This window comes from Oryza sativa, chromosome 5, assembly GCF_034140825.1.
Source record: "Oryza sativa Japonica Group chromosome 5, ASM3414082v1".
Classification (NCBI taxonomy): domain Eukaryota; kingdom Viridiplantae; phylum Streptophyta; class Magnoliopsida; order Poales; family Poaceae; genus Oryza; species Oryza sativa.
Window position 1 is genome coordinate 18497821 of NC_089039.1, and position 27229 is coordinate 18525049.

Below are 27229 nucleotides of genomic sequence, written 5' to 3' on the forward strand. Positions count from 1 at the left end.
TAGCAGCCTTCCATTTTTAAAGAAGTTGATTTCTTCCTTCTATAGAAACATGAGTACTCTCCACTTAAGCCTAAATGTAGAGCGTTCTCCATGTACGTCATGTTTAGAATCAATATATGCTAAACACAAACAGCCAAAGGCAAAAAAAGAATAAACAAAGAACTAAAGTAAGGGACATGGTACTAATCTAAAGATAAGACTCAAAGAATCCTGGATGGAAGTATAATGCTTGCCCGGTTGCCACCACCAAAATAAAGGAGAAAAGAAACCAGGCACCATGACACAGCCAAATCAAAGCATTAGAGATCAATCTTGATGAAAGACCAGCACAGCTCATAAAGATAAAAGAAAAGACAAATCCACACACCCTTCCTAGCTAGCCAGACATACGCCGGGCAGCCGGCGGTGGAGTGGCGGCGCAGCAATGGCCGAGCTCGCGTCCGGAGCTGTGAGCTCGCTGCTGGGCCTCCTCCAGAAGGAGGCGCAGCTGCTGGGCCGCATGGGGAGCGACGTGGAGTTCATCAGGGAGGAGATGGAGAGCATGTCCAGGACGGCGCATCTCGCCAGCGGGCACGACAAGCAGGTCCGCACGTGGATGAAGCAGGTCCGGGACCTCGCCCACGACTGCAGCAACTGCGTCGACGACTACCTTCGAAGCGGCGACTTGGCGGTCCACCTCGCCAGGGGCGGTGTCCGGCGCTACATCTGGTGGACCTATTGGCTGGTGCGAAAGATGCATGACCAGCAAAACGCAGCCCTGCGGCTGCGTGAGCTCAGGGACCGGGTGAGCGATGTTGGCAAGCGGCGGTTGAGGTATGGCGTGGAGATCCCAAGCAAGGGAAGGGCGGCACAAATTCTGCCATCTTCAACCCCATCTCGAGGTTCTGCTGCAGCGCCTGGGGTCATAGAAGATGAAGACGATGATGACAACGACACTCTCCATCAAGTGGTGGCAGCTATGACTGGCGATCTTGATCTCCGTCGAGGAATTCAAGAGCATCGCACTCTGGAGGACTTTTGTGCCGAGAAGCTAGTCAACTGGGTCAGCACCAGCCGTGAGCAGGAACCAGGACAACAGGGTCCATCCTCGATACCATCCATTGCCATTGTTGCACTGGATGCAGGTGCATCCTCTGCTGCTGCACAAGGAGCATTGGAATTGGCAACTGCACATTTCGACAAGAGTTTCTCGATCAACCTCCAGGCATTGCACCACCCATGGGATCTTCCGGTACTACCGTGGGAGATCCTCTATTACATCTTGTTTCAATGCAAACAGCACGGCACAGGTCAAGGCGAGGCTGATGACGAAAAACGACGGAAAGCATTTCAAGACAAACTGAACACACATGATGAAATATGGAAAGAGATTGAAAAAATGAATATCGACGACAAGATTGAAGAAGTAAAGCGCAAGATTGGAGAAGTCAGTGGAACAACTGAAGAAGTCAAGAACAACAAGATTGAAGGAACAAAGTACTTGAAAGCTACAACTGATATCTCCATTGGCATGCTCCACCAGGCATTGCGGCTCATGCTAAACAGTGAAGGGCTCAGCATTATAGGAAGATCATCGGATACCAAGATAATGCAGGAGACGGCCATGATGCTTAAACAACACATGGAATCTGTCGTGCCTAAGCCCCCAATTCAATTGGATGATATCCAATACCTAGACATCCTGCAGAAGGTGTTCCTAGACACTAAGCCCTCACACGCCAAGGAAACCAGTACCAATACTGCTACTACATTGGGTGAGGATCACATCAAAGAAATCCTCAACAACCACAAGATTGCACTAGACATCGTTCGGGAGTTGCTTCGCTGGTCCCAGCTTCCGGAAGGCAACTCTGTCAAGGAACTAGCCAAAGGTGTCCTGCAGGGTGTTCGTGATCAAAATAGTGTTATTGATGCTGCCATCTCAGAAACAGAGGAGAAGATGAATGAGAACCCAAGGGACACTAAGGCAAAAGGTACTAATGCTGCAATACAAGAAACCAATGAGAAGGTTGGGGAGATATCGTCAGCAATTAAATTTTCACTGTTCATCAAAGGGATAGTGGACAAGATTAAGGTGCCTCTAGAAAGAAAAAGGACCCTTTTCATCCTCATTGATGATAGAGGCTACATATCCGAGTGGGAGGGGATAAAAAATGCTTTGAGCCTGTTGGATTGCTCCAATGGCAATGCAGTGATAGTGATCACAAACAACAACCAGAAGGCCCAAGGATTTTGTTCAACACCGTGGGAGCCTATAACATATTCCCTTGTTGGTCTCTACTATGATATTGTGCTGAAGATGACAAGCCAAAGGGAGAATGAAGGTGGCAACAACAATTCCCAGATCTTCCGCGACATATTGGTTAAGTGTGATCCAAATGAATTCTGCATGAGGATGTTCGCCCATGCTATGTATGCAAATCCCAACAGGAGTTATGAAGAACTACGCAGGTTGCTTGGCTCCCTGCAGGTATTCGGAAACTCAACGGACGCTTATGCTACTAAAGCTAAGATGATATTCAAGTTCTCCTACAGAGATCTGCCAAGGGAACACAAGACATGCTTGTTGTACCTAGCTATTTTCCCTCAAGGTCACGAAATCAAAAGGTCAACCTTGATAGAGCGATGGGCTATAGAAGAGTTAATAACAAATGAAGACTGGCCAACTGTAGTGCGTCATGGAAAACGATGTTTTCAAGCTCTCATCGACCGGTGGTTTGTTACTCCTGTTGAGCTTAGTGCTGCAGGAAAGGTCAAAAGCTGCAAGGTAGATGGTCTAGTCCATGACTTTATCACCAAAATCGCCAAGAAAGAGCACATTTTGGATATGCGCCTGTCACAACTTCGGGCGCATCATTTCTCCACCTTCAGTGGTCTTCGACTCTGTGCCTCTGACACCATTGACACGGTTGTGGAGAAACTCCCTAGATATTTACATAAACTGCATCTGCTAAAGTTGCTAGATCTGGAAGGCTGTCAATATCACTTGGACAAGAACCACCTCAAGGACATCTGCAGCATTTTACATCTTAAGTATCTAAGCCTAAGGAGAACAGATGTTGCTGATCTGCCTCATGAAATCAACAACCTCCATGAGCTTGAGGTATTGGATATCCGTCAAACCAAAGTGTCTGAGCATGCAACAAAAAATATTGTGCTCCTAAAGCTGAGGCGCCTACTTGCTGGTCAAGTTGATCCAAGCACAAGTCATGAAATGGGCAAGCCATTGCGCTCAGCTGTCTTGATCCCACGCAAAATCAACAAAATGGAAAATATGGAGGTATTGTCCAATGTGAAGGCTTATTCAAGGAATGGAGCTGAGTTAAAAGAAATTAGAAAGCTAGGGCAACTGAGGAAGCTTGGTGTGGTTATCGTTAACAACGAAAATCACCTCAAGAATCTGCTTTGGGCCATGAGTGACCTAAAAGAATGCCTCCAGTCTCTTTCCATCACTATACTTAAAACCAGAAATGAGGGTGATACTGACAACGAGCAAAAGGTGCTACCACATGATCTGTACAATCACTTGATACAGCCCCCCAAGGTTCTTGAGAGCCTAAGCATTGATGGACCCACAAAAATTGTTCGGCTTCTAACAATGTTCGCTAAAGGTAGCAACGAACTTGCCAAGGTAACTCTGAGACACACCTCATTGAAAAAGAAAAATCTGGTCCACATCACCATGCTTCCCAAATTATGCTGCGTCAGACTCCGACAAAATGCATACACAGAAAAGGAGCTCACTTTTGAGACGGAAGAATTCCCACATCTCAAGAATTTTCTTGTTGAGCAGCTCCACGAGACTGACATGATCAACTTTAAAAAAGGAGCAGCTCCTGAGCTCGAGAAGATCGTGCTATTCCGCACCAGCATAAAGCATCTTTGTGGGGTCGGTGCCCTTCCAAACCTAAAGGAGCTCGAGTTGAAGGAAAACGAGCAGCTTGTTCTATCACCTGAAGCTGGAACAGTTTCCGCTGATCCAGTTATACTTGAAGATTGGACAGACTCTACTGATATAATTGTACATAAAGATGGAGCAACTTCTGCTGAAAAGAGCGCACTCACCTTCAAGAAGAAAGAATTCAAGCATCTCAAGTACTTTCTTGTTGAGGGTCACCACATGCAGACTGACATCAAATTTGAAGGTGGAGCTCCTGAGCTCGAGAAGATTGTCTTGTCCAATACAAACATAGAGTCTCTTGATGGAGTCGACGGCCTTGCAAAATTGATGGAGATTGACTTGAAGGGTAATAAGACCATTCTTTCATTATTTGCCACTGCCAATCATATTGCCAAGGTAACTCTTTCCGATACTTGCCTGAAGCAAGGTGATCTACAAATCCTCGCGAAGAAACCAAAATTGTGCTGGCTACTGCTCTTGGACAAATCTTATGACGAAAGCCATCTTACCTTCAACAAAGATGAGTTTCCCAAGCTCAAACATCTTACTATCACGTGCTCCAAGATCTCGGGCATCAACTTCGCCAAGGAATCTGCCTGTAAGCTTGAGAAGATTACCTGGTCCTTCACCGAGCTAGAGTCTCTCTCTGGAATTGACAACCTCCCGGAATTGAAGGAGCTTGAGTTAGAAGGCAAAAGTGTCCCTCTTCAAGTGTGGAGAGATATCAATGCACATAACAAGAAACTTATACACAAGAGAACACAGGTTCAGGATGAACCAAAAGGAGGACCGACACTAGCTAACAAGAAAAAGTCTGCATTCTTCTCCATCTTTCCGTCCACTCATCGCTGATTCCCGGTACTGCTAACTTGTGTGTGTGCAAGCTCCATCGTAAATATGTGTGCTTCGCCCATGATTTGCTTGTTCTTGCTTGTGTTCTGTTGTGTAAGTGTGTGTGTGTTTCCTTCATTTGTTCCGCGCGGAGCGGTATGCCGTATGCTTACAAAATTACTGCAAGCTTGCTCCTGTGCCGAGTCGGATGTGATTGTGTTGTGCTTGGCTCTTGTTCAGGATGCCCTGCATGCATGTCTGAATGCATGCGAGTGTCCATGTCTCGAGTGAGTGCCGCTTTGTGTGTGCGGGCATATATGGCTGTGCCCATGCGTTTTTCCTTTGAATTTGGATGTGTGATGTGTGTTTATGGTTCCATGAAATAAGTGACACCTTGCACGTCAATGTAACAGTTGTGTTGTGTGAATGTGGATTTATAATACTCTAGTAGATGATATCCCGCACGTTGCTACGGGAATTTGTGAGAAATAATTACAGGAGAAGATGCTTACAATGGACCAATATATAAGAGTTTACATGGATATTGTTTCTTCAATCATGTGGCAGTGATGAGAGAACACAAAACTAAACCGGAAAACAATAGCAGCTGAGTTCGTGAAATCTTCTTGTGAAGCGAAAAAAAAAAAAGAGAGACCAGTTTCTCGAAAAACAAAAACACGGTTGCACCACCACGATACTGAAGTTCTACTCCGATATTCCTGACCAGCCAAATAAAGTTACGCAAGTTACACATCTTTTATGTTTGCATACGTGCGCTCACTGCGCATGTCTTAGACATCTCAATCAGCAGTGGTTGAACAAAATTATGAATAACAACAAAACACTACTTAATCATTTGGTTTCACAGTAAACCAAATCACCTGCACATAAGAATGGAAGCACAACTTACCTACTTGTGAAATCTGCGTTCGTTGTTCCTAGTTGGGAACTAATGTGCGGTGCACGCAGAATGGAGCGACTTATTAGCGCATAATTAATTACATATTAACTTTTTTTGAAAAATGGATTAATATGAATTTTAAAGAATGGCTCAAAGAGGAGGGAGGCAATATAGACTTATTACAGGCATATAAGGCGCGTCCTAAAGAGGAGGGAGCAAAATAGACTTATTCCAACCATATGTAAGACACGGCCCAAATAGGAGGGAGGTATAATAGACTTATTCCAAGAATAAGCATGATGTGCTGATCGTGCCATCGGGTCGGCCCGACGCGGCCCGACTCTTATTGGGTCATGCCTGGACCGCTGTGCCTCGCTGTGCCCGGGCCAAGCCGAGCTGGGTGGCCCATTTGGCCATATATACAAGCAGGCGCCTGAAGCTTCTTTAAACATTTAACTAACTATTTGTCACTCTCAGCAAGTTTGGCATTTAAATATTTATCACCCATATATTAATAACATGTGAATATTTATGTGTTTATGACATGTGGGTTTAGGTGGTAAACCGTTAATTGTCACATCTAAGAGTGAGAAATAGTTAAATATTCCCATTTTCGATGGTTTGGAAAGGATTTGAGTAGTTTATAAGCATTGGATGCCTGAGAGCGGTAACACTGAGTTTAATTTTTTGCGTGAAGCGAGGACGAGAGCACATTATGTTTATCTATTGAACAATAGTTAGGAGATATCTACAGTTGCAGGAAGGTATTATATATAATCACGGGAGAGTATTTACAATCGTTGATAATAAATTAGCAGTTGCGATGAAACTCCTGCATTTATTACTTTGGACTAGAAAAATACCCCTGTGTTGCAACGGGTACTCATAATTAGTTTTTAGCTACAGACTAGTCTGCTACCTCTCTTCGCTCGACCTGCCTCTCTTCGCTCCAGCTCACACAACCGATTGCCATCTTCAACCTTCAAAAGACAATCATGTGTCCATACGATACCGGAGCCGATCCTCCCCATCGATTCTGGTGAATTAAAGACAAATTAAAAGGGGAAATCATTCTGGTGAATTAAAGACAAATTAAAAGGGGAAATCATGAATAAAATGATGAGAAAGTAGTGGAGAATCGATTTTTGTAATCAATTGGAGAAGGAAACGCATGGGAAGGCTGATCGACGTGGCGATGACGCTATGGTTTTCCTTGACGATGGAAAAAAAACCAGATTTTTTTTAAAAAATAAATCCTTACCGGTGACGTACATCCTTCCGCGTGCGAAAAAACCATGACGTAGAAAAATGGCGACGAAAAAAACCGCATAGGAAAAACCCAGAAAAAGAAAAAAAAAGTGGACGAAAAAAAAGGGAGAAAACAACGAAAAAGAATATCAATTAACATGCTCGTGGGTTGCAATGGAAAAAAATGCAGTAAACATCGGATTTGTAGGGTTCAAGTTTCGTCATGATAAAATCATGTGTTTCTCGAATACTCCAGCATGGATGCACGCACCTATCAATTATTGTGTTCTCTCCTACTCCTGTGCAGACAACGGACAAAGCGGATAGTATGAGAAAGCGGGATGACGCACAACGACGTAATAAAGGTCGACACATGTAAATTTTCTAGAATACTTGTGTATTGTGTATTTTTAAGTAAGTAGGTGTATTTTAGACCGGTACGTGTAGAATTAAATCTAAATATGGTAAGTGTTTTTATTAAATTCTTTATGATTAACCACACTCTCTAGATTTGTTTTTTGAATTTTTCAAAACTCAATTGCTAATTTTAATAATTAATTTAAAAAAACAAACTGAAATCCCTCTCCTAAGTATGGGCCAAATCTGGCCCATTCTTCCTTCCTCCTCCCCCGAGCCAGCCCGCTTCCTTTCCTCCCTCTTGGGTCGCCATCCCTCTATCCGCTTAGGCCCAGCAGCTGCCCCGCTTCCTCTGCTCCCTCTTGGGCCTTCATCTCTATGTCCGCTCAGGCCCAGCAGCCGCACCAGCCCATGAAAAAAGTGGACGGGAATAAAACCGAGAAAAATGGAGAAAAAAAGAAAAAGAGAGGTGAAAAAAAAAAGAAATCGGCGGAAAAAAATACACTAACGGACGAAAATAAAACCGGAAGCCTTATGTATTTTTTAATTAGGTATATAGATATAGATATAGATATGTATTTGTGGTCATTTACGGATGGAACTTAGTGAAAGTAGAAAATTTAGTACTCCCTCTGTTTGATAATGTAAGTCATTCTAGTATTTCCCACATTCTAGATGTTAGTGAATCTAGGCATACATCTATATGAATGTGGGAAATGCGAGAATGACTTACATTATAAAACGGATGGAGTAAATCTAAACCATGCACTGAACAACTTCACAATTCCTCAAGCAAGATATTGAAGCCAGAAAAAAAAAATCGAAAATTGCAGGTTTCTCTTAAGAGAAGCGGAATCGAAGAAGTTGAGCCAGAAGAATACACCATCGAATTTCTTCAAATATTTTTTCGTCCATAAAACTAGGCATAGGTTGCAGAGTCAGAAATTTTTTGATAAAGATTAAAGAATATACTCAGATTAGTTCGTAAAACTAGGTCTAGGTTTGCAACAGCCTATTACAAAGTCGCCATATTGAAAATGTGACAGCCGCCCCACTTTGCACACATTTATTCCCGGCAAATGCAATATGCATTTTTTGGTGTGACTGGAGTCTATGCTTTCTTGGACGGTTTGTTATCTAAAACTAAAAGGTTTGGCCAACCCTACTGAATTAGCGTCTACCAAATGAACTGCCGAAAGAAGAAAAATACCCTCTGCTAAGCTGCAAACCAAGCAACAGCTACCTCAGATATGTAGCCCTACATCATGGAGCTATCAGATAACCAATTGTCACCACCTTTTCTACAAAGATGCCAACTCTTCTTCAGATATTTCCAACTCACACTGCCGAAATGAGAAGAAGCCTCTACCAGGCAGGAAGGAATCTCAGCGAGTTCTTGACTCGTGGGCTCAGTAAACTTTCTGAAAAGGATTACTGTACCACCAACTGAACTTCTCACAAAACAAGAGGTAAACTTTGGTAAATTTCCAGCCTACTTCCAAGGGACAGATCTAAGTATCTAACCTAGTACCGGCCAAAATTTTCAGACCAAAGTCACACCTAAGCTACAACAATTTTCACTAACCCACTCACTACTCAAGGAAGGTGATGATGCCATTGCAAAGAAAATCAACTCTGCTACTTACAATGCCATGTAAATTTCACCTGTTCTTCCTACTGGTTCCTCCTGCTCATGTGACTGAATTTCCTGTCAAGTCCCATGCAACTTCTCATCATGCATCTGCAGTTAGGTAAGGGGGCACCTGATGCGTTCACGATCACAGCGTTCTCATCACGCTGGCATGCACGCTGATGCATTGATTGATTGATTCCCCCCTTGACCGAAATGGGGCATCGAAACATGGCCTAGCAGCAGCAGCGTCGATTTCGACCTGTCAGGTGAGGTTTGGCAACCTGATCGATCGATCGATCGTCCTACTCTGTCCATGGCAAAGCCAGCTTCTTCTGCTCCCGCCAATCCACTGCAGATTGTTGTCAACAACGTTGTCAATGCCATCTTGTTGCTATCTAGTCTCTTTTTAGGATAATAAATTTATTCGGGCGTTTACGTCACGCCGTCGAAGAAGCTATAACCAATTATTATAGATCTGCAGTTCAAAATAACTGCAAATTAGAGAAAATAAAAGACGAGCACAGTTTGATGGAACACAAGAGAACTACTTGCTAAAGAGAAATTTTACGATCCTTGATAAAATACCTGAAGGTATCAAGTTTAACATTACAAAATGTGGCATTCCCCGGTACCATCCGAAGGATGGTAAATTTACCCATTGCTAAATCTTCACCAATGATCCGTGAAAATCTGTATAATCTGCATACAGTCCTTATCCTTCTCAAACCTTGAAACCTGTATGTATGTCTAATCATAATCAATCTGCATAATGTCCTACTTGGCGTAAACAATGCGTGGAATTTATGATGTTGGTGGTGTGTCATTTTGCCGAGAATTAATTTCAGTGTTTTAAGATTTGACAGGAGAGATTTACAAGTTTGGGCTACAATTACAGATTTCATTGATTAGGTTTTGTCCAAGGTTGAAGGGTTGCTTTCACGAGGACAGTTTGAAATAGACTCATAACAGGGTCGTTTTCTTTCCGTCTCTTTTGTCAGAGTCACGGCTCCAAGTACGCAATTCAGTTGAATAGTAAGCTCACATGAAGCTTGCTCGCTCCTGTCACTTCCAGAAAAGAACCCAACGGCTAGAATAGTAGAATCGAACGTGAAATCACATCAAATTTGGTGGGAAATTCACCATTCACAATGAGACATTGAGGTAGAGAGAAGATGGATGAAGCGAATTGGAGTCGAATTCGATGCCATAATAAGACTGAAATTTGATATATATTTTTTTTGGGGGATCGTTATTACGATTCCAGTGTGTACACTCTGTACAAAACCAAACGGGATTATGTTCGTGTGGTATCTGCAACTAATTAGTAGAAATTACTACGCGGTAATTAATCATTCCGCGTGATTTATCTATATTTACAATTAATAATAATTAAAGAATGAAAGAACATGAGCGGTGAGGTGTCCATCATCCATGGCGGAGGAGGGATTGAATTTGGAATCAAGAAGCGATCCTGCCGAAGCCGGCGCCGGCGGCCATCATGAGCTTGAACTCCTCGAAGTTGATGAGGCCGTCGCCGTTGCGGTCGACGCCGTCGATCATGCGGCGGCACTGGGCGACGGTGGCGGCCTCGCCGATGCCGCGGAGGACGCGGGCCAGCTCGGCGGGGGTGATGACGCCGTTGCCGTCGGCGTCGAACACGCCGAAGGCGTGGCGCAGGTCCTCCTCGGCGGCGGCGGCGTCGCCGGGCGGCGGGGCGCTGATGGCGGCGAACTCGCCGAGCGAGATGTAGCCGTCGCCGTCGGAGTCGGCCTCCTGCATCATCCGCGCCACCTCGTCGTCGGTGACGGCGTGGCCCACGCTGCGGAACAGCGCCGCCAGCTCGGCCCGCGAGATCCGCCCGTCGCCGTTCGCGTCGAACTTCCTGAACACCCGCTCCGTCTCGTCCTCCGCCGCGGGCGGGCGGGGCTTCGCGGCGGCGGCGGCGGCGAGATCCGACGGCCTCGGCGACCAGTCCACGTTCATCGCCGCCTCCCGCATCGACCTGGACCTGCCGCTGCTGTTCCCCCTGCCCTTGCGCGAGAAGAACGCCCTCACCTTGCCCATCTCGACGAACACCTCCTCCTCTCCGATCAACAAGCAGAGGTGAATTCTTGTGGGCGAATTTGGATCTCTGAATTTCGGATTGCGATCTGGTGGATCGATGCGGCGGGAGAGGCGCGGGGTGGGGGATTATATAGGAAGTCGGGGGAACGCGTGGAGGGAGGCGTTTCCGTTAAGAATTCGGCGGGTTGGGGGGGGGGGGGGGGGACGGGACGGTTACACGTGGGCGGTGAGGGGGGAGGCTGACAGGTGGGGCCCACCTGGGATGGCTGGACTGGTGGTGGTGGCCAGCGCGCGCGCGCAGTTTGGTTCGACGGTTTTTGCGCGTCGTTTTGTCGCTGGCTCGGCTCGTTTCCGCTGTTTCTGGAAGCCGATACGGATAGAGCTGCCAGGGAGGGAAGACGCGACGAACGGACACAGGGTGACGGCTCGTCGGTCGGCTCCCGGGGCCGTGTTCTGCGGCGGGAGCCGGAGTTTTTGCTGCTGCAATAGTAGAAAGCGACGGGGTCGCGTTCGTCTGGCTCGCTTCATCCGTTCATCGTCCCTTGTGTCATCGCCTCACACCTCGATCGGCGTCATCCGGTGAAATATCAGCCCTGAGGAAGGGAGGGAAGCGGCGAAAGGGAAGGCAACAACAACAAAACTAGGTACTCCCTCCATCCAAAAAAAAAAAAAAGACACCCTTGTTTCCGTGTCTGTCCGTCTTATTTAAAAAAATTATAAAAAAAATTAATAAAATAAGTCATGCATAAAATATTAATAATGTTTTATCATCTAACAACAATGAAAATATGAATTATAAAAAAATTTCATATAAGACGGACAGTCAAAATTGGACACCAAAATATAAGGTTTGCCTTTTTTTTTCGGAGGGAGTACAGTTCAGTCGTACCGTTTTTGTACTCCTCGTCCTGAGCGTACGGTTGTACCTGTGTTGTGTGTTGTGTACTACCGCACTTTATAGGTGTCCAAGCCCGTTCGTTTCTATCGCCCCGTACGTTTTGACTGCACATCTAAGAGTGGTAATTCCTTCGGTCCTAAAATAATTGTTTCGTTATGGTTTAAAACCTATTCCACAATACTATCTTCGTTTCAAAAAACTATTTCTAACATAACAACTACTTGTTCTAAAATAAAGTTATTTTCTCACCTACTTCTTCTTTCAACCAATTATAACCATTCCCCTCTACCTGCTTTATATTTTTAACAAATCACATACTTCTTTCAATCACCTCTTATTTCAATTTCTACCAATTCTTTCACGTACTAAATGAGAGAGATTTTAATTCTTACTTGCTGAATTTTAATTTGTGCTAGAACTCCCTCCGTTTCAAAATATTTGACACCGTTGACTTTTTAGCATATGTTTGACCGTTCGTCTTATTAAAAAATTGTGAAATATGTAAAACTATATACGTACATGAAAGTATATTTAACAATAAATCAAATGATATGAAAAAAATAAATAATTACTTAATTTTTTTAATAAGACGAATGATCAAACACATGCTTAAAAAGTTAACTGTGTCAAACATTTTGAAAACTGAGGAAGTAATATACAGAGACACGTATCAAGAGACGGAGTGAGCTCACGCTAGAGTGGGCAGAGCTCGTAGTGGAGTTGAGTAATTCGATCACCCCCCAGTGCATGGGCGTGGTGGTGGCGCGTCACTTCGCCGCGGGTCGCGCGCTTGATCAGCTGCCGCGTCGCCGTCGTCGGTCGTCCTCGGGACGTGGGGAGCGACCGACGTATCCGGTCTTGCCGTTTTTGTTTCCTTTGCTCTGCTGCGGTTTCAAGATTTTTGTCCTATCCTTACCCGTTTGCTGCTGGTACGGAAATGATTTTCTCAGATGAGTTCCCCTTCAGTTTTGTACTACTGCATTCTCTTTTTCTTTTTTTTTTCAATTTTTGGAGAAAATATTGTGAGCCGGGTGACTTAACATGCCTGCTCATGAAAATAGTTTTCGCTTATGGTTTGTGAGATGCTCGTATGAGAAAATTCCGATTTATACAGACACATGTGGCTAGGAGGGTGTAACACCAGTTTATGAAAATCACTTTTGATCGTCTAAAAAAAAACTACTCCCTCCGTTTCAAAATGTTTGACACCGTTGATTTTTTTAGTACGTATTTGACCATTCGTCTTATTCAAAAAAATTAATTATTTATTTATTCTTTTCATATCATTTGATTCATTGTTAAATATACTTTCATGTACACATATAGTTTTACATATTTCACAAATTTTTTTGAATAAGACGAACGGTCAAACATGTGTTAAAAAATCAACAGTGTCAAACATTTTGTAACGGAGGGAGTAGTTTTAAGTAGTGTTGCATACACTACTATCAAACTTTTAGTAAAATGCTTACTCCTTTCGAAATATGGGAATATTGTGTCTTGAAAAAGTATTTTTAAAATCTTTTAATCACAGTATATTTTATGAATTTATTCCGATACAAAATTATGTTTAGATTCACACACTGAAGATGTGAAAAGAAAAATCAAACCGCGCATGTTCTTTTTAACCGGAGACAATATTAATATGTGATACTTGTAAAACTACACTTTTTCATGGCCTGATCAAATGCGAAAAATTTAACCAAGAACCTTTTACACATTTGTTGTGTCCACAGTACATTCGAATCTGTACGTGTGAACAAAGCTAGTATAATATTTCAACGCAACAAGAATAACGTGCAATAAAATTAATTAAGATATAATCAGTACATGACAGGCGTTGGGAGTTGACAAACCGACCGAAATCGAAGTCTCAAATAATGTCTCAGGACGATGCCCAGTTTGTACGGCCGTGTTTCTCTTCATCTTTTTACATGTTCTTTAATTATAGTCGGCAGTTGCCACATCGAGTCAGCTAAGCAACGATAATAAGCACGCACGTAGATAATAAGTCCACCAAATAAGCGCGTTATACCTGGCGACTAATTAACCCCCTGTAATATAATCGTAATACTACAATTGGTCGCGGTCGTACGTGATCGGTCAAGGCAGATCCACGCGTACGTACGTGGCAGTACTAGCACGACTCCAATTGGACCAAGTGGCACATGTTCTTTAACCAATTTAGGACATCCTCAATGTATAGTGTCCAAATACTTCGTAAGATGTACCCTTTAAAAATAGGTAATAGTTGTTGAATTTATCATAAAAATATATATATTGCTAAAAGTAAATAGTAAAGTGGAGCCATATATTACAATAGAAAAATGAGATAGATATAGGAGGAAAGATGAATGGCTGATGGAGTAATAGGGAATGAATGGAAGAGAGAAATTTTAATACTATTTGTTAAGTTCTTATGACCTGGTAATAGGTCTATTGCTACCAGATTGTAGGAGCTTCTTACTACCCGATTTCTTCTTACATTATACTCCCTCTGTCCCGGGATTTTCAGTTTTTGCTTGCAACGTTTAACCACTCGTCTTATTCAATTTTTTTTGCAAATATAAAAAATGAAGAGTTATGCTTAAAGTATTGTAGATAATAAAATAAGTCATAAATAAAATAAATAATAATTTTAAAATTTTTTGAATAAGACGAGTGGTCAAACGTTGCAAGCAAAAATTTAAAATCCCTTATATTATGGGATGGAGGGAGTATTGTGGTTGCCTTTAACATAGCAATGTGATCAATGCATACTTCGCTGAAACCGAGCATGCACAAACGACACACGCGACAAAAGGGCTTAGCCACGTGTCGTCAACAGGGTGATTGAATCCCCATGAACTTGCTTTACTGCCTTCGTTATAAATATAAGGCCATTCCCAATCCAATGACTAGGATGATGTCTAAACTGCCACCTAGGATAAAAAATGATGTGACAAGTGAATAAATGAGGAAAGAGAAGGAAACCATGTCTTGCATGAGACATGATTTCTACACAATATCCAAGACATCATGTGAGATAAGTAACATTAAATTTAAGTATGGAATAGTATGTTTGCATTGGAAGAGTAGTGTATAATACTAGTTTCTTGATAATGTGGAGTTTATAGTAATTATATCTAGTGTTTTAGGTTGGGAATGGCCTAAGGGACTTTTACATAAAAATCGTTTATATATTTTAGAATGAGTATAGGCTGTCGCATATGTTCCTCAACAAAGTAATCTAATGATTTCAATAACCGTTATTCATTTGTCCGAATTTACCATAATGGTTTTATTTAGGTGTGTTGGTGTGCCATTAGATTGTTCTTTCTTTTTAACAAAAAAACTGCTAGGTTTTTCTAGAAAAAAAACGCTTCAAATTAAATAACAATTATTTGTCAGTAGAAACCATGCAAATGAATCCAATTGAAATTATGGGTGGGATCGAGCCAACGTACGTGGAGAGTTTTTTTTTTCGTTTTTAGAAACGTATTGTGGAGAATTTGGATGAACCAATATATCTTGCATACTGCAAAATCAAAGGGCTGCTTTCAGGCTTTCAGCCAACCAAAGTATCCCGGTCGAATTAATTACTGATATCGCTGACAGGATGGCGATATATATAGATAAAGGACACGGCTAGATAGAGCGCGTGTTAACGAAATATCGCTAACCAGCAACAACACCTAGCTTCCTTTCAATCCGTGCATCAAGATGGATATTTATCGCCGTGCCTGTGCGTGCATGCGTATGTAGCATACCACTCCCTCCGTTCCATAATATAAGGGATTTTTGACTTTTTCTTGCATTGTTTAATCGCTCGTTTTATTTAAATATTTTGTGCAAATATAAAAAACGAAAAGATGTGCTTAAAGTACTTTGGATAATAAAGTACTTTGGATAATAAAGTAAGTCATAAATAAAATAAATAATAATTTTAAATTTTTTAAATAAGACGAATAATCAAACAGCACAAGCAAAAACTTAAAAACCATGAAGGGAGTAGCATGTACCGATACCGACATATATATCGTCGCCGTATGCTGTACCGTACGGTACCATACGTCGTTGGGGGTCAAGCTAGCAATCGTGTCGTGGTACCGTACGTACGTATACGTGGCTTGTACGGTTTCAACTAGACCAAATCTGAAGCTAGCTATTTCCTCCGTAAAAAAACAATCCAGTAATGGATGTGATATATTCAGTACAATGAATCTGGACAGAGGTATATCCCGATTTATTGTACTAGGATGTGTCACGTCTATACTAGATTGATTTTTTAGTATTAGATTTGTTTTATTTTTGGACGGAGGGAGTAGCTGGCTAGTGCATTTCGCATAAACTGCACCAGAGATGAGGCCGAATTCAAGAGACGATCTCCAGTGTGGACGAAATAATTATCCAAATTCCTGATCAAGGTTAGCCAGTACCAAACCGGACGGAGAAAACACGTATACGTGCGTATGTGTGCGGATGAAATTGCGGTGAACTTTGCGTGCGACCCGCGAGTCATGATGATTCATGCCTACTCACGGGAAGTACGTACGTACTAGTCGCCGGCACGACCGCGTGCCGCTGCATTTCGCACAAATTTTACTTCTTTTTTTGTTAAACAACCCCCACGATAATATGAGGCTTCGTATTGATGAAGCGGAAAAAGAATTATACTCCCTCCATCCTACTTTATTTTAATTTTAATGTATGACGCCGTTGACTTTTTAACCAACATTTGACCACTCGTCTTATTCAAAAATTTTATGCAAGTCCCGGTTGTTCCACCTCGTGTTAGAGGCTGTCAGGTCCCCAGTGGACTAAAGATCCTAACTTTAGTCCCGGTTGTTGTTCCTAACCGGGACTAAAGTTTATGTACATCTTTAATTCCGGTTGGTGTTAACAACTGAGACTAAAAATCAATATACCATATATAATTCCTTGCACTTATCCTCAAAAATTTCTATCTCCTATTCCTCCTCTCTCTCTCACACTCTTATCCTCTCCTTATCTTCCTATTCCTCATTCTCTCTAGTCTTAGAGTCTTATCCTTTTATATAGGAATAATCGAAGCACCGGCGAGGAGTGAGCGGGGCACGGTGGCGGCCTGTGCACGGTGGCGGGGCCAGCGGGCGGCTGCCAGCGAGGCTGGCAGCGGGGGGCCAGGCACGGTCGGCGGTGGCCACCGGGCTGGGGAGGCGACGAGAGAAGCGGCTGCCGGATTTCTTTTTGTTTCTTTTTCTAAATAATTTATGATTCATTGAATCTGTGTTATTTGATCTGTGATGTATTTGTGATGTAATTTTTTTAGAATTTGTGATGTGAATATTTTGATTTGTGATGTTGTTACTTTGATTTAAGGATGTAGGGAGCAACTCGATTTGGAATTTGTGATGATTTTGGTGAGATTTGTGTGAAATCAATATGCAAAGAACAATGAAAAAAAAGAAGAATAGGGACCAGAGACGTGGTGCTATCCTCTTTAGTCCCGGTTGGTAAAACCAACTGGGACTAAAGATACATCTTTACTCCCGAGTATTTGAATCGGGACTAAAGATAGCGATTTTTAGTCCCGGATTCCCTCTCCCGATTTGTTACCCGGGACTACAAAGGGTTACAAACTAGGAGAGATGAGGGTTTCTCCAGTAATGGAAGGAGAGGATGAGAGAGAAGATGGATCTCCCCCGCTCAGACCTGCCAGCATAGCCAACTTATAAATTAAGGTCAGAACTACTGCCACAAGAGGACAATCATCTGTAGAAAAGGTTGGTAGGATTTCATGGCACCTCTAGGGAGCCATCGTCGCCAGTAATTAAATGGGATGTTATTTTCAATAGAAGGGTTGCACCAGTGAGGGAAAGGAAGCCACAACAATGCCCTCGGGAGGTTGCGGCGCCCGAAAACGTCATTAGTACTGTCAGCCCTGACAGGTTGGGCTTTCGCCCCAAACTTCCCGCCCTCGCATGCCATTGCTTCCCTGTTGTTACCATCAGCCGCCATAATCCCACCACCTTTACAGCGTAGTCGTCATAGTAGCAGCCTTCCGCCAGTAGACCAGGGGAGAACCAGTTCTCCAAACACCCACTAACGAGCATGTGATCCCCGTTGCCGCCATCTCGCACAGGTCATCCCACCGTAGGTCATCTATGCGAGCTCACCATGCCGCCACGTCTTGGTGTCAACTCGTAGCCTCTAGGGCACTGGATCCGGCATTCCGGCCTCGTCGAGTCCAACCTCCTCATGATCCCTGCTTGGCTGCTCGCACCATCCCTGCTACTCGTCGTCAACCCACACTGACGTCGCTTCTTAGGACCACGCTTGAGCGGCGGAGGGCAAATCTCAGCTTTGCAAGGTCCATCCCTCGTGCCTCCATCTCGTGCACTGGCATCGCCTCTACCACCGACCGCCGACCATCTTCCGTGCATGGACGCCGCTGCTAAGCTAGCTTGCGTTCCGGTCTCACCTCCTCCGACGCCACCACCTAGTGCACCTAGGCCAAGCACCCCCCACGTCCACGACATGCTGTCACCCCACCTCACTGCCGATCGCTCACTTCCCTCCTTCCCATCAACCATCGGCTTCGCCACGCATGGATCTGGGCATCCACATTGAAGGGAAGCTGGATCCAGAAGTGGGGTTCCGAATCTAGTGTCTCCAGCAGCCTCTGTCACCCTGGCTACCTCCAACCACCAACCCTGCTTCCAGTGGCGGATCTAGGATTTAGGATATAGGTAGTCCGACCTAATTTTATTTTTCTAAACACAACAAATCTAATGATACTAATATGAGAATAGAATAGACCAAATCACCAAAAGTTTACCATGATATATTAATAAAATATCTTAAAACATCACAATGCACAAGAGTTCAAAATTTTAAAACTGAAAACTGAAAAAGGTACCCAAGTACTTCGTAGAAAACATAAAATTGTCAGCGCAGGCAGCCGGGCATCGGCGGCGACGCACTGCAGCAAGCTAGGAGGCAGGTCTCCGTGACTCCATTTGCCAGTTTTACTCGACTGATCGGCTCGAAGACGGCTCCTCGAGGTGGCAGCACACACTGCAGCCTGCAACACTGCATAGCAGCAGTGCCAGTGCGGCGTAGCGGCGCGGTGTGGGCGTGGGGGGCGCGTCACGCGCGCACGTGGGATAGCATCGGCATGGCGCTATTGCGTGATCAGATGAGATGAGAAAGCATCGCTACGCTAGGGGCTAGGGCAAGATGAGAGAGATAGAGTCGCGCGACGCCGCGACATTCTGAATGATCGATACACGCGCATGTGGGGCATGTGGGAGGAATAGGATCGCTACTTTTTTTTTCAATAGTCGCTATTTTTTTAATAGTGGGTCGATCGCCTTTTTTTTTGGTGGTCCATGCACCACCCGGACCACCCTCTAAATCCGCCATTGCCTACTTCCATGGCAAGTTGGTGCTGGATATGGCACCGCCAAGGTTGAGGGGGAGTCACCATGTCATGTGACAGCATCTTCGTCGCCGCCTTGCACCGCCCATTCTTCATGCCAGAATCAGGACATCAGGGAAGCCCCGCCACCACCGTCCTTGCTCACCGCTTGGGTTCCGGCCGCAGCTCCAGCAACAGCAAGGTAGAGGGGGTAGGGTGGTGGGTGACGCGAGGGGATGAGTAGAGCTCGCACAAATTAATTTAACTTTTCCAAGGGCCGCCCGTGTTTTGCAAGTTACTTTCTGTCCTGCCATAGAGTTGATTTATTTGTAGCATTTAAATCTATCAAAGAGGTTGATTTGCAGGCGCTTATATGCACATCATCGGCCCAAGAAAAATCGTATTGAATGGATCATACTTCATCATATCTCTTATCTACCAATTTAATTAGTATAGTAAAGCCAGAAAAACTTTAGAGACCGGACAAATCTAACTACGTTAAGTATTCATTAGAAAACAGTTTTAATTCCTACATTAAAATGAAATTTCTGTTGCGTGTGTACTGATGAAATTCCTACATTAATGTAAGTCTCGTCAGCTATCTTTGATGAAAGGTACTCCTAAAGGTAAGATTTTAAGCTAAACTCACATATTATCAGTACAGTGTAGCAATGCACTGTGGAGTACCACGCACCTTAAGACGTAGAAGTGCATAATTAATCGTTTTATTTTTAGTGAGTACGTAGTTGTCGTCATGTCATCATGTGGTCGTCCTTTCATAAGGGAAACAAGATGAGTAATAAAGCAGCGTACTTGTGTGGAATTCCTTCTTCCCGTCCAGACACGTAAGTGTTCGGCTGTCGCCGTCAACCCATCAGAGAAGGGAGAGAGAGGTTCGTTCAGTCTTTGTTCAGAAGTTCTAGAATGTTCAAAGAGTAGCCACGCATGTTTGAAGAAGCATTAGATCGATCGATACAGGGCCTTGTTTACTTCCTAATTTTTTTTCCCTAAAAACATCACATCGAATATTTAGACACATATATAGAGCATTAAATATAGATAAAAATAAAAACTAATCGTACAGTTAGAGGGTAAATCGTGAGACGAATCTTTTGAGTCTAATTAGTCCACGATTAGCCATAAGTGCTACAGTAACCCACATGTGCTAATGATGGATTAATTAGGCTCAAAAGATTCATCTCGCGGTTTCTAGGCGAGTTATGAAATTAATTTTTTTATTCGTGTTCGAAAACTCCTTCCAATATCCGGTCAAACATCCGATGTGACACCCAAAAATTTTCTTTTCGTGAACTAAACAAGGCCATAGTGGGAGATGTAAACTTTCTCACAAAATAGGCCATTCACGTCAGTGGCTAAATAGGTTGTAGCCATCCAATCCAACCCCCTCATGGTAAAATTATCACATAGGTCCTTTGACAAAGTTCTCCCAGTATATCCCGACTTCGACATTTTTAATAATGGAGCGGAGCCAAGCCAAGCCGGAGTAAAAACAACTTTCATTCAAAATAGAGTAACTTTTATTTTAAAAGAAAACCAAACTAAAGCAACCTAGACACAAAACCAACTTAAAAGAGCTTTTTTTTCAATATAATCGCCACTATGGCTCACTAGAAAGCAAGGGGTCTTAAATCGGGCCTTGCGACATCGAGGGCAAGTATATTTAAATATCCGTGTATAAATTAAACCAGTTTCAATGCCCTAAAGATGGCATGACACTCTTGAATCCTAAACAGAGGCACCGAATCGCCCCTTCTCTTCTTGGCTTATCTAGCTCTGCCTCTACCCCACTGTCTCCCCTTTCCCAACATTGTCGCTGCTGCCACTACCACAATCACTGCCTCGTAGAGTGGCCATACCAAACGAGTAGTGAAGGAGATACTAGGTAGGAGGTGAAAAAAAGTCCACAAGTGTGAAATGAACGGTGGAGGCAATGGGAGGTTGTGGTGACAACATCATAAATAGGGAAGGAGAGAGAAAGACCGTGTGTCCGGGAGATGGGAATGGTGGGAGAGGGAGGTATGTCGAGGTGGAGTTGGTGCCTATAGCAAGGATGGGGATGGGGAGGAGGTGGTGGTGGAGACTTGAGGAGACCACATCGGTAGTGTAGGCAGGAGGGGAGGAGATGATGATGTGAAGAGGGAGGAGGAGGGCTGCGTAGTGTGAAGGAGAAGGCATCTTCGCCGCGTTCGGGATGTCATGAGTAGAAAATTAGTGCAGCGAATTACATGTGTGCTAGGGAATGGGTAGCCAGCTACGTCACAATGTCGAGGCGGTCGTGGCTAGGAAATCCTCAAGGGTTGCGGAACTAATTCCCCATGTCGCTTCCTATCTCTCTGAGAAAGGTATCGGCTGAACAAGGCTTGCATATTTACATAACACTCTATTAAAAGACAAACACCATCTTGTACCATTACCATGTATAATGATCGTGTCTAACCAACAAAACAAATTTTGTATCTTATTGTACATCTGTCGTCAACAACATCTAACCACACAGATAAGTTCCATTGCTAGAACGCACCGCGATGCTAGAAGTCGTTGCCTGTACGCTCACACACACCTTCTGCATGCTAGATCTGAAAATTGAACCTGGCTACATGACCTCGAGCTCCTCAAGTTGCTAGACCTCGAGCGCTCCCTCTCAGCTCCTCCTCTGACTCGGGGTAGCACTGGTCTCCTCGTTGTGCTGTAGGACCTCGGCAGTGGATGTGGCGCTGGCTGTGGTGTGTGTGCTCACCATGGTGCTCCTAGCATGGCCATCATGAGATCTACTTAAGGCTGGACCTATATTTTGTTCCTGGCTTTGATGTTATCCCCTTCCACAGCACCACATCAAGGTTATGAGGAACCTATATATACATGTTGGCTAGGGAGCATGTAGCCGAGTTTCCTAGCCACAACTGCCTCGACATTGTGACGTACCTATAATTTATTGCTAACTTTGATACCAGGGGCCACCGCTTGTGTGTGCTTTGGTAGAAAGAGAAAAGAGTAGGGTAGACAAAGTCAACGATGGGCATGCCCATTTTGTTTTTACTCGGCGTAGATAGACTAGTCAATGCACCCCATAGGATAAAAGTCGGTTGCAAACCATGGAGGGAGATAAATCGACATGGTTTTGATAGATGCGAGAGTTTGTGCATCTGATTTTGTGGTTTAAGGGAGAAAAGTTACACTTGGATTATAGTTGAAGGAGAAAGTGTAGACTTTATGCAACAAAAACAAGGAAAAATGGGGGGGGAGTACACCGAAGGTCCCTGAACTTGTCATCGAGTTACCAAAACGTCCTCAAACCGCAAAACCAGACATCGGGGGTCCCCTAACTATCAAAACCGGGTCACCGCTTGTGTGCGCTTTGGTAGAAAGAGAAAAGAGTAGGGTAGACAAGGTCAATGATGGGCATGCCCATTTTGTTTTTACTCGGCGTAGATAGACTAGTCAATGCACCCCATAGGATAAAAGTGGGTTGCAAACCATGGAGGGAGATAAATCGACATGGTTTTGATAGATGAGAGAGTTTGTGCATCTGATTTTGTGGTTTGAGGGAGAAAAGTTACACTTGGATTATAGTTGAAGGAGAAAGTGTAGACTTTATGCAACAAAAACAAGGAAAAGGGGGGGGAGTACACCGAAGGTCCCTGAACTTGTCATCGAGTTACCAAAACGTCCTCAAACCGCAAAACCAGACATCGGGGGTCCCCTAACTATCAAAACCGGGTCAGTGTTGGTCCCAGGGAAGTATTGTGCCCGGTTTTGTCATACGTGGCGCATTGACCACGGTCTTCAACGCTGAGTTAGCAGGGGCGACGGGGTTCGACGCTAAGTCAGCAGGGCGGTAGTTAGGCCCGTGGCGCACAGCAGACTCGTTACTCCTCACTCCTCACTCGTGTGAAAACCCTAGATCGGGATGGCCGGGGCGATGCTGCTGGCGACGTGGTCGATTTGCAGCAGGCGGCGGCGGAAGGGGCGGCAGAAGGGACGGCGGAGTGTCGCGCCGAGGTGGTGACTGGTTTGGCACGGCCGCCAACAACATCGAGCTCGACCTGGATCTGGTGGTGGCCTAGGCACGGCTGCCGACGGCCACCTTGGGGCGACCTCGGTGGGGAGTCGGAGCCAGGTGCGGCGGCCGGCGGGGGTTTCATCGGCGAGTATTCCACCTGCAATCCGATATCCGAATCCGGCAGGTATTCCATTTCCTCTATGAGTTTGTGTGGTTGCATGGTATCAGTGGGATGTGGGAAGGAATATTTTTAATGATTTTTGATGTTGGGATTTGGTGTAAGCTGCGAGTTATTTATTTAGGTTTGTACTTGATTAGGGTATGTTTAGGCTTAATTTAATGCAGAAGTTAGGATTTGGTACTAGGTATGCATGTGTAGGACCTTTTTTTTTTGGACCGAGTGTAGGACAAATTTAAAATGCTCTAAGTCAATTTTATATCTTGTTCTGCATGAAGGGGATGGACGTGTTGGACACTCTTGTGGTTAGGTTTCATCTGAAGGGGGTATTTGTTTTAGATGGGAGTGAGAAGAAATATTGTGGTGGATCTGAGGCTCTGTCATATGTAGAAAGAGACAAGGTTTCTTTGCCCGAGCTATTTGGACACCTAAAGGACCATTGCAATGTGATGTCTGGGACTTTGCTCCACTGGTTGTTTCCTGGTAAAGATTTGCAAACAGATCTTCGTGCTCTTTCTAATGATAAGGCTTGCAAACTGATGTGTGACTATACAGGAGAATTGGATATAGCAGATGTATATGTTGAAGAGCCAGAGATTGTTGATTTGTGTAATGGGTCTGATGATGACAGTGATTGGGAGGCAGAAATGAAGTTAGAAGTTGAAAGTGAAAAGGAGGGTGGGAAAATGGAGGTTGATATAGATGTATCCAAAGGGAAAGGGGTTGATGAGGTTGATGGTAGTGGATGTAAGGGTAAAGAACCGGCAGAGGAAGAAACTGATAGGAGGATAGTTATTTACCACTCTGATTCAGCACCTATTGCTAGCCATCAACCTTGTCAAAGTGCACCCTGTGGTAGCCATCAACCTTCTGCCAATGCACCCATTCCTAACCATCCAACATATGACAGTACACCCATAGCTAGCCACCCACCTTCTGACAGTGATGAAGACAGTGATTATACTCCAGGGGATGATGCTCAGTCAGATGATGATGAAGAGGCTGTTGAGATAGAGAAACATTACAAGGAGGTCAAGAGGAAGGTTAAGGCAGGACAACTAGAGAACCTAGATGACATTTTTTTCCAGAGGGCTGAACCAAGAATGCATACAGGTGGTGATGAGGCAGGGAATGAAACCCCTTATGCAGATAGTGATGAGGAGGAATCATTTGATGAACTTGGCAGTGATGGGGAGATGAGGACTAATGGCAGCCATCAAGCAAGGTATAAGAAGAGCCAAGGTGTCCCTAAATTTGAATTGGGGATGAAGTTCAGTTGTAAGAAGCAATTCAAGAAGGCTATTACAACATATGCTATTGCAGAGAGGAAAGTGATCAACTTTGCTAAGGATGATGGGCAAAGGGTTAGGGCAAAGTGTGATTGGGAAAGTTGTCCCTGGGTATGTCTGCTTTCCAAGAATTCTAGGTCAGACAGCTGGCAAATAGTAACCTTTGACAACCTGCATGCTTGTCCACCTAGGAGGGATAGTAGGCTGGTTACATCTGTTATGATAGCAGAAAAGTATGGCAATTTCATAGCTGCTAATCCTTCCTGGCCAATAGCTCATATGAAAGCAACTGTACAAGAAGAAATGTTTGTAGATGCATCTGTCTCTAAGCTGAAGAGAGCAAAGTGGCTTGTGATGAAGAAGAAGTTTGACTCAGCTAAGGGGCAATACCAAAAGTTGTTTAATTACCAACTTGAACTTCTCAGAAGCAACCCTGGCAGCACTGTGGTTGTGAATAGGGAGATTGGCATGGATCCACCAGTATTTAAGAGGATGTACATATGTTTGGATGCATGCAAGAAAGGTTTCACAGCTGGGTGTAGGAGAGTGGTGGGGCTGGATGGATGTTTTTTCAAGGGGGAAACCAATGGAGAGCTGTTGTGTGCTATAGGCCGAGATGCCAACAATCAGATGTATCCTCTAGCTTGGGCAGTTGTTGCAAAGTAAAACAATGAGGAATGGGACTGGTTCCTTGATTTGCTTTGTGGTGATATCAAAGTTGGCACAGGAGCTGGTTGGGTCTTCATTTCAGATCAACAAAAGGTGGGTATTAATTCCTTGATTTGCTTTGTACTGATTTATTTTCTGTTGTGTCAACTTTCACTACATCTGTCTGACTAAATTTTGCAATTCTGTTTGGTATGCAGGGTATCCTTAATGCTGTGGAGAAATGGGCACATGAGGCTGAGCATAGGAACTATGCTAGGCACATTTATACCAATTGGAAAAGGCATTTCCATGAGAAGCAGTTCCAAAAGAAGTTCTGGAGGTGTGCAAAAGCTCCATGCATAATACTATTTAATCTTGCTAGGGTTAAACTTGCACAGGTCACTCAAGCTGGAGCTCAAGCTATACTGAACACACATCCTGAGCATTGGAGTAGAGCTTGGTTCAGGTTAGGTTCTAACTGTGACTCAGTTGACAATAACTTATGTGAATCTTTCAATAGATGGATATTAGAATCTAGATTTCATCCAATTATCACAATGCTTGAGACAATTTGGAGAAAGGTCATGGTTAGGATCAATGATCAAAAAGCAGCTGGTGCTAAGTGGACTACTGTTGTATGCCCAGGAATTCTCAAAAAACTTAATGTTTACATCACTGAATCAGCTTTTTGCCATGCTATTTGCAATGGAGGTGATAGTTTTGAGGTTAAGCACCATGACCATAGGTTTACAGTACACTTGGACAAGAAGGAGTGCTCTTGTAGGTATTGGCAGCTCTTAGGATTACCATGCCCTCATGCTATATCATGCATATTCTATAGAACAAATAAGCTAGATGACTATATTGCACCTTGTTACTATGTGGATGCATTTAGAAGCACATATGTGCATTGCCTTCAGCCATTGGAAGGAATGAGTGCTTGGCCACAGGATGATAGGGAACCACTAAATGCACCTGGATACATTAAGATGCCAGGAAGGCCAAAAACTGAAAGGAGGAGGGAGAAGCATGAGCCACCCAAGCCAACCAAGATGCCCAAGTATGGTACTGTAATTAGATGCACTAGGTGCAAGCAAGTTGGGCACAACAAAAGCAGTTGTTCAAAGCATCAGTCTAGTGGTTCTGGCACAGTGGGTTCTCAACAGCAAAATCCTTCACCAAGCCAGCAGATGGTGTTATCAAACACACTAGGCAGTTCTGCTCACAGCAAGAAGAGGAAATTTGTCAGCCTGACTACCACAGACACTACAAGCCAATCCAGGACCAAACACTACAAGAGCAAGGTAAATGCAAAAAATTATCCATTCCAAAGTTATCCTTTAACCGAAGCAAAGTTTAACATTTAGCACATATATGTCATTGCAGGCACCAATGGAGAGCCAGGAGATGGTCAGGGTTGTTGCAAGTGCCAAAGTTTGCACAGAACATGGTGGATCTGCTCAAGTTGATCTGCAAGCAATAGTTCCCCATTCCAAAAGCTCCACAACTGCATCTGTGAGGCTGACATCTGGTAAGGCAATTGTGTCTGTCTCAACTGAAGAGCCTACAAAAAATCTGCCAAAGAAGAAAGCTGGAGGAGCTCTCATTCTTCTTCCATGGGAAACCAAGAAGCTCTGAATGTGCCCATTTCTGTGTGTCATGTTATGTTGAAACATGCTCTCTGATGTAATGGCAGACTTTTAAGCCAACTATTTATGTGTGTGATGTAATGGCAGACTGCATTTAGCCAACTATATCTGTGTGTGATGTAATGGCAGATACTAGACAGCCAACTATTTCTGTGATGCCATACTATTTGGCTTGCTTATCTGTGATGTAAGACTTAAGTTGTGATGCCATACTGATTTGGCTATCTATG

The 27229-nt window shown here is 43.9% G+C and overlaps 2 protein-coding genes and 1 pseudogene across 2 annotated transcripts; 2 read left to right on the forward strand and 1 right to left on the reverse strand.

The window, feature by feature from the left end:
• Positions 1-168: 168 nt before the first annotated feature.
• LOC4338632 (disease resistance protein PIK6-NP-like) lies at positions 169-5196 on the forward strand. Its single transcript, XM_015783274.3, has one exon. It carries the CDS (start codon positions 425-427, stop codon positions 4751-4753), a length of 4329 nt encoding a protein of 1442 aa, XP_015638760.2. The 5' UTR covers positions 169-424; the 3' UTR covers positions 4754-5196.
• Positions 5197-10057: 4861 nt separating this feature from the next.
• LOC4338633 (probable calcium-binding protein CML15) lies at positions 10058-11034 on the reverse strand. Its single transcript, NM_001420460.1, has one exon. It carries the CDS (start codon positions 10933-10935, stop codon positions 10330-10332), a length of 606 nt encoding a protein of 201 aa, NP_001407389.1. The 5' UTR covers positions 10936-11034; the 3' UTR covers positions 10058-10329.
• An 8247-nt stretch (positions 11035-19281) lies between these two features.
• Positions 19282-26988, forward strand: LOC136356667 (uncharacterized; annotated as a pseudogene).
• Positions 26989-27229: the final 241 nt, after the last annotated feature.